The following is a 13,041-nucleotide window of genomic DNA, read 5'->3' on the forward strand; positions in this document are numbered from 1 at the left end:
TACACTACCTCTTGCAAACGCTGCTCTTTGGGCATCAAATAGCTGGATCGGAATTGGCCAGATGAAAAAAATGAGATTTTGATAATTGGAATCAAAGCTCTTCTTCTTTCAAAACCATATCTTATTTCTTCTTTCATCAGTAAGAAGTACATCAAAGACAACAATCACAGTATGATTACTTGTGTGTTTACATTCAGATTATAAACATACCCATAGGTTCACTGAAATAGTTCAATTAAAATTAATCACTGGTGTTATACTGTCCAGTTTTTTAAATTAAAAACTGACCTGGGGTCCAATCTGTGTGGATTTTTGTATGTTCTCCCTGTGTTTTTGCATGGGCATTGTCCGGATGATCAGGGTTTCTTTTCACAGTCCAAAAACAAACTGGGAGGTTACTTACCTTGATCTTAGCCAAAAGCAAACCAAACTTGTAGGTTAACCGGCTTTTGGCAAAATTATCCCTGGTCTGAGTGTGTGTGCCCTGTGGTGGACTGGCTTCCTGTCCAGGGTGTATCCTGCCTTGCGCCCGTTGCTTGCTGGGATAGGCTCCAACTCCCCCATGACCCTGAATTGGAAGAAGCAGTTAAAAAATGGATGGATGGAAGTTGCCCAGTGCCTCACAGGTTGAGGACAGGCACATCTTGATGTCTCTGGAAGCCTGCAGGCACAAGAATCCATCTTCCAGAAAACCGAGTGAGCCCTGGCCAGCTTACCGTGACCTTAGCACAGTGAAGCTCGGCTCACAGTGTGCCACCGTTGGAAAATCCTGAACATTACCGGGGAGCAACATGACCCGGATTCAAACCAGGGACAGCAGGACCACCGGGCTTACTCTGTGAACTGAGCAAGAGATTTTACTGCTTCTTCTATTTTTCTACTTCTTTATCATGTTGGAATTAAAACTTACGTTATAAAAAATATACAGTATGTAGAAACACAGTATGTGAAAACAAGTGCCTTAGCCTTATTTAGAATGAATAAAAACCACAAGGAGAAATGACTTTTCTCAGGTTGATTTATTCTATAAACATTTTGAGCTTTTAAAACTGGATGTGCAAAAAGCACTTACAAAGCTTGAACTCATAAAGCACAGGCTCCTACCGCTGGTCTTGCAGGCTCACAGGCCAATGCTAGGTTTTGTTCCAGCTCAGCTCTCAGACAGATTTACCACTGAACTCTTAGCTGACTTACTGAATTAATATGAAGTGTTTAACTGTTTCTGGGTCTTAAATATGGTGGAAGTCCCCTTTTAAGTATTGCATTTCATATTTTAAATCCCAAACTTCTTAGCAAAAAAACAACAACATTCTAATTAAACAACTTGTTAGTTCTATTTAGTCTAAAATTAGGTAATGAAAGTCAGCTGGAACAAACAGCGGGTGTGTGGGCCTCCAGTATCAGGATAGGGACTCCTGTCATAAGGGAAAAAGTAACTTCATATAATGCCATATGATAAAGCCATAGTACAATTAAAAATAATATGCTTAGTGTTTAACATTAAGTGCTGCGTAACGGCATTATTAAGCAAGAAACAAATTGGGTACAAAATGATGCGCAAGTAGAAAAAGTACAAAAAATCATCGCAGGGCACAGTTAACAAAATCCAGCAGTTTCACAACAAAACCAGAACAAATGTAAACAGAACTGCACAACATATACATGTCACAGGAAATTTAACTGAAAATTAGGGAGCAATTACTTTGTCACAGAGTGATTTGTACAGTTTTTACACTTTTCCAAGTGATTTAAACCCTTCGTTGTTATTTAATTGTAAACTAAAAGCACTCTACACCTCTTCTAGTGGATTGAAACTGATGGAACGGATAAAATCTCTGAAGACTCCGCCCTTAAGTAATATTCTTCATTTCAGCGAGTAATGAACATCCAAATTCATTTGAGGGCTGGTTCAGTTTGATGGCCTAGTTATTTTTTTAGATTTTGAACTGAAATTAGCTTTGTACTTCTTCCTTGCCCTGCCGTTATTATGCTGTAACACACTGTCAAGTGTATCTTCAGTAAGGGAATTTGTCCTTATCACATAAGGTCTCACTTTCAACTCACAAAGAATTGACATTAAAATGACTTCAATTTACTAATTAACACTGTTCCAGAGATGTGTTTTTTTTAATTCAGAGGTCGAGTATTTTTTTTTAACCACTCAGCAGGAATCTTCTTAAGACAACTCCGTTTATTCTGTCTCTCCTCATCAAACCAGACTGACACTACACAGAGTAAATGGAACTCATATTGTTACCCACAAGCATCCCATGGGGTGAATACTGAAGAGCTTGTATTAATTTCATCTGAAAATATCAAATTAAAAAATACACATACGGTTTGGGGAAACAGGCACTTTACAAAGCTCTTTTTTCATAATGTCCTACATATTAATTTACATTTTAATGAGAACCAAACAGAATTTGCATAATGGCTGTCTTTCATGACCCAAATGTTTTAACCACATTTGCAAAGCAAAGAAAACAGATGCACCTACAGTAGGTCTTTAAGCCATTTGTTACTGTAGAAGAGAGAAAGGCCAAGACTGTCTATTAGGCTGTTCCACTCTTGCTATATTTACAGTAAGTGCGAACAGACCAACGACAGAAAAATAAAAAAGTAAAACCTTATTAATACTATTTCTAAAATAACAGATATAAAAAAAGATTCTAAACACCAAATAATATTTCATAGAGCTGGCCTTCAGGTTTTCTAAACGATACACTGATGAAAAAGTAACACAAACCAACCTTTTCTCAGCAAATTTTAACCCTTTCTTTTATCCCCCAAATCACTTTCTTAACTATTACATTTTTCTAATTTAATTTCAGTATTAGAATTGAGCAATAATCATTAGTTCATTCACAAGAAGGTAATTTTGTTATTAATATATTTTGCAGTTTATTTCAATTTCATAAAGTTGGGGTAAAAAATATTATCAACCTTTCTTTAATACCTACAATGTCAGACAATAATCAGCTGACACTTTAATATCTGAATATGATCAGAGAATCACAGGGTGATTTATTTACTATACTTTTACTATTTAATACTTTACTACTACAAACCTTTTCATTAGTTATTTTTTTAAATAAACTGGAATTATCTGAATCTCTCAGGGCTATTTTGTGTTTTTTTATATTGTAGAATATTCTTACATATTCTACAATATATTCTATAGAATATATTCTACAATATTATTGTACAATATAGAATACTCTATGTTTATTAATTTATTTAAACTTTAATTACTTATTAAATAAGCACCCCCCAACCCCCTTCAAACTGGATTTTAAAGGGTGTTGCAGATATTTAACCTAGAAATCTAACCAACAGAAGAAGACATTTAATGCTTTTCATAAACGCTCTCCAATTTTAACAATTTTCAAGCTGGCTTAGAGTTTTTCTGTTATTTTGCTTAATAACTGTCTTTTCAGTGAGAGTAGTATAACAGATACATTTTATGTTTAAATACCTGTAGTTGTGATAATTAATATGAACTCCCGATTCACAAAATACTTCTATCACAGACAACAGGGAAGGAAATTCCTGTGAGTAAAGAAATTACAGTTTAATACTGAACAGCACTAATACTAATCACAACGTCACGGTTTTTACCAAAAACATAAAACCTTCCAAACCTAAATACCTATTAATGAGGTATGGGAGTACCTTTGACAATATTTTAAGATCTGTAGAAGAGTTTTTGGTGAATTCTAATATATCAGTATGGTGTACTGTACGCCTTTTAGAGTACCTTAGTGCATCTTTTGATGATTGTGGTGGCTTAGTAAAAACTCAGACATGCACACAACTGTACACAAAAAACTGCAACAGAGGCATTTGGCTTGACAAAAGACGCACAAGACACAAAGGTCAAACCCGAACCTTAAGAACCTTTTGAACTAAATAATTTTTTCTTGCTCAAAAATGTGACAACAAAAAATCGTGTCATTTAGTAGAAGCTCAGGCGGGAGGTCAAATCTCACACTTCTGTTCTCCTACGTACCGTATAGATTCTCACTGACCACCCACAACTCTGCAAGGATCTTTTCTAACCCCCCTCCCTCCATCTTCATCCTTGGAGCTGCCTCCCTGGTTCATTCCTCCCAAGTGAGGAGGGTTGTGACAGGGCTGATCTTCAGCCAGGCGAATTAATGCCCAAGTATAAAGTACCCTTTATATCCTTGGCTCCTTTCATTGCTATAAGACTCTAACCAAACTACGGAACAAAGAAAAATCGTCCTTAACCCTTTGTCTGTCTGTTTATCCAGGTTGTTCAGACATGTTTTTCATAGGGTGGAATCAACGTTTGCTCAGTGAAAAGTGAGCCAAATTTTTTCTCTTTAAAGTCAATGTCATTGTGCCAGTTAAAGTGTTAAAACAAAGCAATGACAATCCTTTAGAAATAAGAATTCAAATTTAAAGCATACTTTAAAAAGACTTGTCTAAGTTTGTGATTCAAGCAGCACTGCTGTTGAAGGCAGGAAGCAGAGACAGATTCCTGCTTTTGATGGGAACACCACTCAGAACCACTTAAAACTAAAAAAAAAAAAACAGTTTTAAAAACAAGTCAGAATCCTTGTCACAGGCACTCGCGCAGTTATTTCTAGAACTCTTCTGAAGCACAAGAGAACACATCAGATTCAACAGCTTGTGGGAAATTTGTGTGATATTAATACTGTGGAATGGTGGGCAAAACTCAATGGCTGACAATTTCAAAGCAGGACGATTTTTTTTTTTTGGTAGCAGCCTAAAGACCAAAAATAACCGCAGGTGTTGAAAAATGCAAAGAAATACCCATTTTCTCTGATGATTTCATCAGCAAGCTAACATGCTTGTGCTGGGTTTCATTTTGAAGACAGTTGTGTCGAAGTGGATCACTCAATAACTAGAACAGCAACACTTACTGTACAAGACTTCAGCTTTTCTTTCCAGGTTTATCGATTGAGCTGAGGCTCACCTGGGGCTTTCTGGGGGTATGAGGAGGTACTGTACAAATTAGCATCTGATACCTGCATGTCACAGTTAATTCAGCTTCAGAAATATTTCTCTGTCTTTTTTTTCAATGAAACAAGCCTTCATTTCATCCGTGTTTATCCCAGTTTCTAGAACTGGACATTTTGCTTTGGCTTACTCATATACAGGAAGGCCCTGGCTCGACCAGGTAACATTATGTCCATGGGTCACTTTCCTCCCTAGTAACTTTTATGCCTAAAATGAACGGTGATGGAAAAAAATCACCTTAATAACACTATAGTCTGATGGCTGCCTTAGTGAAAAGTGAGAGCTGGAGATCACTCATCAAATTTAAATTTCACAAATGTAGGAGGCGGAGAAAAAGTGATGTGAACTGTGATGAAAGGTACGTGTTACATAAATTGTTCCTCATGGGAAGCTGTCAAGACAACAGAAGGCAACAGTGAAAGGCAGATTGGTACAGCTGCCAGATGTTACAACTGTAGGTAGACTAAACTTGAGAAAATGTACAGAATATACGACATGCAATAACAGAACATGAAAACACTAAATAGCAAAAGGATAAATGAAATTGACATTCATGACTGAAAGGTAAGAGCATAAAGTATACAAAAACCACAGGATGAAAATAATGTGCATTTTGGCCTCTTTAGAAGGTTATATACATTAATGTGCAAAACATGACTCTTTGTTGTGCACAGGAAATAGAACAACAGCAACGTTAGATTTTGGAAAACTGTTGAAACAGACAAGTTACTGATTGATGCGTTTTCAGAAATAGAAAATCTAATCTTGGTATTATTACTTTCTGTGCTAAGCTTAATAAGGTAAAAGTATTTAAGTACCCTACTTAATAGGGACAATACTGTATATACTGTACAGAGAGATCAGAAGCGAGGAAATGCACTGAACTCTTACAACAGACAACATAATGGAGGCACATTATAGAAACAATACAGTAAACTTCACTGTTTTTCAGCATTGAAAAACTCCCATTGTTACATGTGCTGCTATGCTATACTACTATGATCACTACTCCTAAAATGACACGCAAATTACTGGATGGATACTCTGTTGTTTTTAATCTAGCTCTAGCCTAGAGCAGATACGGAGTTTAAGCTTGCCCCTTAATCAAAATGGCACATTTTATAACTAAACAGTGACTGAAATACTTTCAAGGTGTGCTTGTCCCTTCCTTGTATGACTGATATATGCTTGTTACCAAGTAGCGTACGCAGAATAAACAAAGGAAAAACAGGATTAACTAACTACATCTGTGCTGTTAAGTGAGAACATATGGACTTAGCCATTTGCCCTCTACGCTGTAGCGATTAAAAAAAAAAGATGTTGGTCTCACTCGCTTACTGTCACCAAACGTTTCGTACTGATCAAACGGAAACTTCAAACTTCAGTGCTGATTGTGTCTGGAGCAGAGCAGAGCAGAGAGACGTGCACTAAGATCCCAAGTGAAATATGCATTTCATATTTATCATGGAGACCCACAATCTCAGATGTACCATGCACAGGTTGAAACCACAAGGAAACTGCATTTCTTTCAATAGTACAGCTCTCTTTTTCACCCCCCACAAACTACCATATGTTCGGATTTGGGATTTTCATGGAATAAAAAACGATGGAAACCTAGAGAGAGTGGAGGACATGACACATATGAAAACCGATTTCTGAAATAATTAATAGTGTAAGGCAAACAAACAGACCTCTGGCCTTCAGGGAGTCACAGAAGGCAGCCTCGTGGTGAAACCTCTCAGGATCATGGAGCATTCTTATCCAATCTGCTGAGACTGCTGACAATCTGAGGTTCAGTGGTGGAAGCCAGAGTCAGAGATGCCTGATGTCATTCTGATGTCTAGACTGAGGCTCCCCAACTCCACGACATTGAAAGCAACAGCCCAGCAGGCTTCGAGGTGTCCTGAAAACACTGGCAGTATCAAACCTGTACAGGAGTACTAAATGGGCCAATTACAGACTGAACTGAGCTAATTAAACTACGTTTCTGATGTCTTTGGTTGTTGATGATTTAAACAGACCTATGGGGCAAGATATGGGAAGACCTGGTTTAGAAGAAAAGTCTGTTCACTTTACCCGGGGGAGAAAAGATAACATTTATGGAAAATAATTCTTTATGGCATTTGACCTACTGTATTATCAATACAAAGGTTTATATTTGAAGTCAGTCAATCGCATCTTTATTAAACTAGATCCCTGGAACAATTTAGAAAGGAGGATCAGGCTCCAAGGAATTAAGATACCGTAAGAACGGTTACAAACGAGGATGGTCACGTTAGCCCCATCTCGCTTGTTCGGTAGTTAGTATCTAATTAATCTACGGCTCTCGCCGACTGATTTCTTGAAAGAAGCCAGGGTATCAGCTTAAAGTTGGGGAGCTTGTTCCAGACTCCTACAACCCTCAACTCACTCCAAATAAGACAAGTCCATTATCTTCATTTTCATTCTCACGAGTAAAGTAACATTGTCACAACTGACAGTACTCATGGTGACATAATAAAGACAAACGTAGCAGCAAAAACAGAAGGAATGTCCTAGACTTGATGACACACTTGCAGACACTGCGTATGCGTAATGCCAGTGACTTCACTTTGATTTTTCAGTCCGGAATCTGACAGTTAATTAAATGCATGTGAATTGCATCTAATGATGCAGTTTAAACACAATTCAAACGTGATTGTCCTTTGGAGACTCCCTTACTCTTTCGAGAAAGGACTTTTTCAATGATAACTATGGGCAACCTGGTGAAGGTCCCAATGCAGACTTGTTGCATTTTCCTCCTGTAAAAAAAAACAATGTCTATTGGCTCCTGTGTTCAAGTGAAAAAGGAAAAAAAAACTGTCCAGTGGTAGTAATCTTCAGGTGGTGCTGATTGTGATGAAGTTGCTGTACTGTAAGTGACCATTGTCACGAGACCATCCACGCTGGGTGTGAGAATTTAATAGCATGCGTTTTGGCCCATTTAGCAAAAACTGATTTCTCTGTAATGAACCTGTGACCTCCATAAGGAGCAGTTTCATGCAAGAGGTACTCGGCACATTCATCCCGGCTCCCTGCTTCATAGTAATGGTAAGGGACTTTTCTGTAGCCATCGGTCCTGTTAGAGACAGAAATGTGAATTAATAGACGCTTTAAACCATAATGTGGGAAACAACAATGTTAACAAAGCTTCACACATACTGCACAAACCATCAGAATTTCTCACGGCCAATTCCAGGCAGTCCATGTCGATTTATAAGCTTCAGAAAGTTATTTTGAATGCTACTCTACGTAGTTAATGTTGGGCATAAACGAGGAATTAGGGTGAAACGGTTTCCCCCCGAAAGACATAAACAAAAGACAAAACACAAAGATACTGTACATACTGTACCCACACAATGCTCCCCACACAGCTGAAGTTTAAAAAATCTACAAGGCTACACCTTTATATACCAGAACCTACAGCATACTTATTTGAGTAGATGTACTCTAGATATCAACACCTATACTGTATATCTATTAATTTTCATATGCATACTGTAAATCCCCATGTAACACCCTTAAAATGAGAAGTGACAAATAACAAAAGATACTTTTCACGAGTGTTATTGGTGGCTGTACCATTGCAACCATTCTGTACTGAGCTCACCAAGCTCTACCTGTGGACTACAACACTGAAATCAATGAGTCGCTTTTGTTTGTTTCATCTGAAGTCATAATACTAATACCCGTGACACAGGAGGAGTTATATTCAGCAAGGAAGTGTTGATGATTTAAACCTACTAGAGAGATTAGTTTTCCATTTGCAAAGGTGTGTCTTTAAATGGCTTGGAGTTTTGAACCATTTCTAGCTTTAATAAACTATATTTATAATAACAAAATGCCACAGGAAACTGTAAAGTTATTCTAGCCAGAGAAACATATCAATTTTATCTGCATATAAAACTATTTTTAATTGGCGTTTTTACATAATGCCTCATTTTAGATACCATAAAAATAAGAATGTTTCTAATTTTCCCATTTAAATTAAAGGATTAATTGAGCTAATTTATCTTCCTGATGTCTTGGGTTGTTGATGACTTAAAGAGACCTCAGAAGGTGATAACTGTTTGCGAGGTTCTGTCATTTTGTTCTAATTAAAACACAGAACATCTCTAATGGATCATGTAAACAAACCAACTTCACAGAACACACTAAAGTTGCAGCACTTATTTATTCAAGCAGGTTTGAATGACATTACAGTAATAGCTAGATTAAGTTCCTAGATCTGCTGCAACATTAGTGTCAGTTCTGACATAGTGCTGTTGCACTTTTATCCTCTAATACAATATCCCACAGCACAGATATTTCACCACTCACTCCTGCATTTTTATTGACATGGCTTTTAAATAACAGAGAACCACTTCAGAACAAATCAACTATCCCTTGTATCCTCACTGAATGAGTAAGGGAACAGCCTGATTGAAACAATTTAACTCAATTAAAAAGTAAAGCACGTAATTCTATTTGTAATGTTAATTTTAGGCCATGCAATGACAAGGAAGATACTGTACAGTGTGTTCACAGGACAATATGTTTTCTATTCTGTACCTTCTGCAACTATGGGACAGTTTAAGAAAAGACCATTCGATTATATTTCATGCATAATGTTTGCTTCTAAAGTCTTAAAGTCTGGAGAAAAATAACAGTTAACCTTACCTTAAGAAAGGGTAGACAAGATGTCCCACTCTACTAACAGTGTGTATTACATTATAAAATTATATGTTGATATTTTCTTGATTTCTTTACCACAGCATTTGCCAAACTGAATGCTCTTTTTAAAACGTGTGTTGAGGTACGCGATATAATTTTATAATGTAGAACAGTAAAAAAAAGATGTCTACCCTCCTATAATTCCCCAAGGCAAAGAAAAAATAGAAAAAGAGGCTGAAAAACCTTTCTCATCTCAATGACATTTGCACATCAAAAGCATATTGTGTGGTACCCAAGACAGAATTTCCCTTGATTCTGGGTAGAAAATACTGTAAAGGTAAAGAAGAAAAACTTTGCTTACTTCTTCAGATTGCCTTGGTTATTAATTTAACAGCTATTTAGCTATCCAGTAAAGATAAATACAGTATAGCACAAAAAACACAGATCTAAAATTAACATTAACACCACCCTTAACAGCAGTAAAGTCAATGCCTTGGTTTTGTGTCACATCATGTTAGCATGTTGTAGCCAGATCTCTGAGGCTGGACTAGACTGCTGCTGTAAGTGCGGTTGGTGGACCAATAGGGGGCGTTCTCCCTTCTGAACCTGAATTTCCAAACCACTGCACCCGGACGGTGACTTGGGACTGCAGGAGGTACAATTTAACAGACAAGCCATTCAACTGAGGCCCCGAGTACAAGTTCGTTAAATATCTCATGACACTGTTTAATAAGAGTCCTTTTCCTCTGTGTCTTGTCTGAATTTTACCCTGGGCGCAAACTCTCCCACTTCCCTGAAGGTTACCCTTAATTCAACAGGTGCGATAAGTGATTTCTGACTTCTCCACCTCATCTACCATGGAGGGGGGCTGTTAGTTCACAATGGTTGCTGCAGGTCACACAGGCAGGTGCTGGTTGTTCAGTGTTGGATGAAAAGGATCGCCTCTTTCCACTTACACGGAAAGTGCTTTGCGATTCTATGCATTGAAAAAAAAATACTACAAGCCATTACACTAATCACTAATCACTAATTAACTCAGACTAAACCAGGTCTTGGTTAAATCGGTAGGTCTGTCCTCTCAGAGAACACACACAAAGAGAAGAAAGGCTAAACAAAAGACTCAGAACAGATATAAAAACATAGGAAATGCAACTGCACTGTGAGAAACCTCTTCTAAAAAATGAAAAGTTATATGAATCTAATCAGGTAGTTCTGAGCACTAAGAGGACCAGATTGCAGACTTTAGAAACACTGATTTCCTATTTGTAATTCAGGATTTAGAGAGTGACTTAGTCCTCAATGGGATCCTTTCATTTTATAGGACATAGGTTACCTGTTTTTCCCTATAAAATACTGTATTAATTTCTTAAATATAGTGAAAATTCTGTTTTCTGTGTCTGTAGAAGGCATAGCTCACACACTCTCAGATCTGAACTTAATTGCGAACATTTTTTTGTGCTATATATTGAAATAAATACTTGTTTTGTTTATGTTTGCCACCTGGTTATTACCTTTTTACCACTGTGCAAAAGAAACTAAAAATCATGACTATAGGAGGTGCAATTATTGTTACATTTTAGAATTTACTTGCATAGCAAGTTGGTGTCAGGATCAGATATTTGATTCAATTCATATTTTGTCATTTTAACAACCTCAGTATGTAAAGGTTACCAATAAGCTTTTGTATCAAAACCAGTGTACTGAAAAAGGCTTCATGTGAATTATTTTATATTCTCAGGTCAGTAAAAATGATCAATTTGTGTTATTTTTCCATATAAATTGCATAACAATAATTAGTACTTAAAATAAAATCTGACTTCTATAGTCAATCAGCAAGTAGTTTAAGGGAGATACTCATGAACTTTTACGAAGATCGGCTTCAGAGAGGTCAGGTTGCATTTTGTCACAAGAGATGAAGGCATTTCTGTCCTCTTTTATGAATGAGATCGCACTCAGACAAAAACATGCTGGTGTGTGATCAAACAGGGACTGACTGATGACCTGGCTTCGGATGCTGTCTGCTTGCTGCGTGCATTGTTTTATTATCAGGTATATTTAAACCTGATAACTTGCTGGGTGAAATCCTTTCCTAACAATACATCAAGGTGTGTCAGCTAAGGTTAATGCCAAATGCCAAGGCATTTTAAACATGTTTGTCAGCCTTGGCACTTTATTACCTCTTCATATTGACTTATCTAGAGGTAATTACTGGATTTTGAGCTGGTATCTATTAGGAAAACACAGCAGACAAGTGAACACCTTCTGAGAATGGAAATACTACAATTGCCTACCTTTGCATCTGTCGGTCAAGACCTTTCTAGATGCGACAGTTCAAAGAGAGTACAAAGAGAAGAAAGCAAAGGTTTGTGTTCCATTACCTGCAGTAGGTCTCATTAATCATTCCGTACACATGGATTTCACGGCAAACATCCATAGCGAGGATGAGTGTAAACCACCCAGTGCTGAGGTAGGATCCCGACTGTATTCTGGAAAAAAAAGCAGCAAATTTGTAATCATGCAGGAAAGCACGAGTACTTTATCAGAGGGATATCATTTATTACCCATGACATGTGGCATTACGCTAGCTGTCAAACCTGTCAGCAACCCACAATTACTGTGAATTATTTATTAGGGATCTTAGGCTTGTGCCAAAACTCCAGGCTGTGCACGGGAGAAGAAAGACACCAAATGTTAACCAAAGCGAAGCAGCATCGTCTTTGTAAAGGCAGGAGGAAGTTCAATCTTACATTTTCTGAGAATGAGCAAAATGCAGAATGCAGACGCACAATGTATGGGAAGGCAATTAAGGGGGCGGTATCAGGTCTGAACAAGGAGCTTTCTTTTATTAAGGCCTGTGATGGGAATCCAATTTGTACCTGTCAGAATTGTTCTCAGAATCAGAATAATATCATAGTACTCTTATTCTTATTACAAACAACCTCGGTATTTAAGGACAGGGAAAAACGAAACATTTTCAAATTCCTGAAGTGGCTATTTTTTCCTTGTAGACAAAGAAGGGGAGAAATAGTTAATTGATCATCCAAAAAGTGAATGTGTCCGAATCAATACAGTACCTGCTTTATTTCGAAGAAGAAAGAGAGCTCTTTTATAAGTTCTGTTTTGTAGGTCCCCTAGTTGCTTTTTAGTGGCATTGCAAGCACAAGTTACAACAAGTCTGGGCATATGGTTTAGTGAAAATGTATACCAAAAATTCTGAGCACTTGATTATTTTTAATGTGGAATTATTGACTTTTGATGAACTTGTTTCTCCTGTTATGACTCTTGCACCAGCGCAGGGGTTGCTGAGATCTGTGAGCACTCTCCTCCAGAGTTCATGTGACCCTATGGCTCTGTAGTTCCCTA

General features: G+C 37.4%; 1 protein-coding gene across 1 annotated transcript in view; it reads right to left on the reverse strand.

Moving 5' to 3' along the window:
- Positions 1-7,832: 7,832 nt before the first annotated feature.
- st6galnac3 (ST6 (alpha-N-acetyl-neuraminyl-2,3-beta-galactosyl-1,3)-N-acetylgalactosaminide alpha-2,6-sialyltransferase 3) overlaps positions 7,833-13,041 on the reverse strand; it is a 92,710-nt gene continuing 87,501 nt past the window's right edge. Inside the window, exons 4-5 of the mRNA XM_088927930.1 lie at positions 12,057-12,164; positions 7,833-8,104 (exon numbers count right to left, since the gene is read on the reverse strand). Of these exons, the coding sequence (XP_088784056.1) occupies positions 7,915-8,104; positions 12,057-12,164 (298 nt within the window). The 3' untranslated portion in view covers positions 7,833-7,914. The remainder of the gene's footprint in view (positions 8,105-12,056; positions 12,165-13,041) is intronic.

Source organism: Atractosteus spatula, chromosome 11 (assembly GCF_055471065.1).
Source record: "Atractosteus spatula isolate fAtrSpa1 chromosome 11, fAtrSpa1.hap1, whole genome shotgun sequence".
Taxonomy (NCBI): Eukaryota; Metazoa; Chordata; class Actinopteri; order Semionotiformes; family Lepisosteidae; genus Atractosteus; species Atractosteus spatula.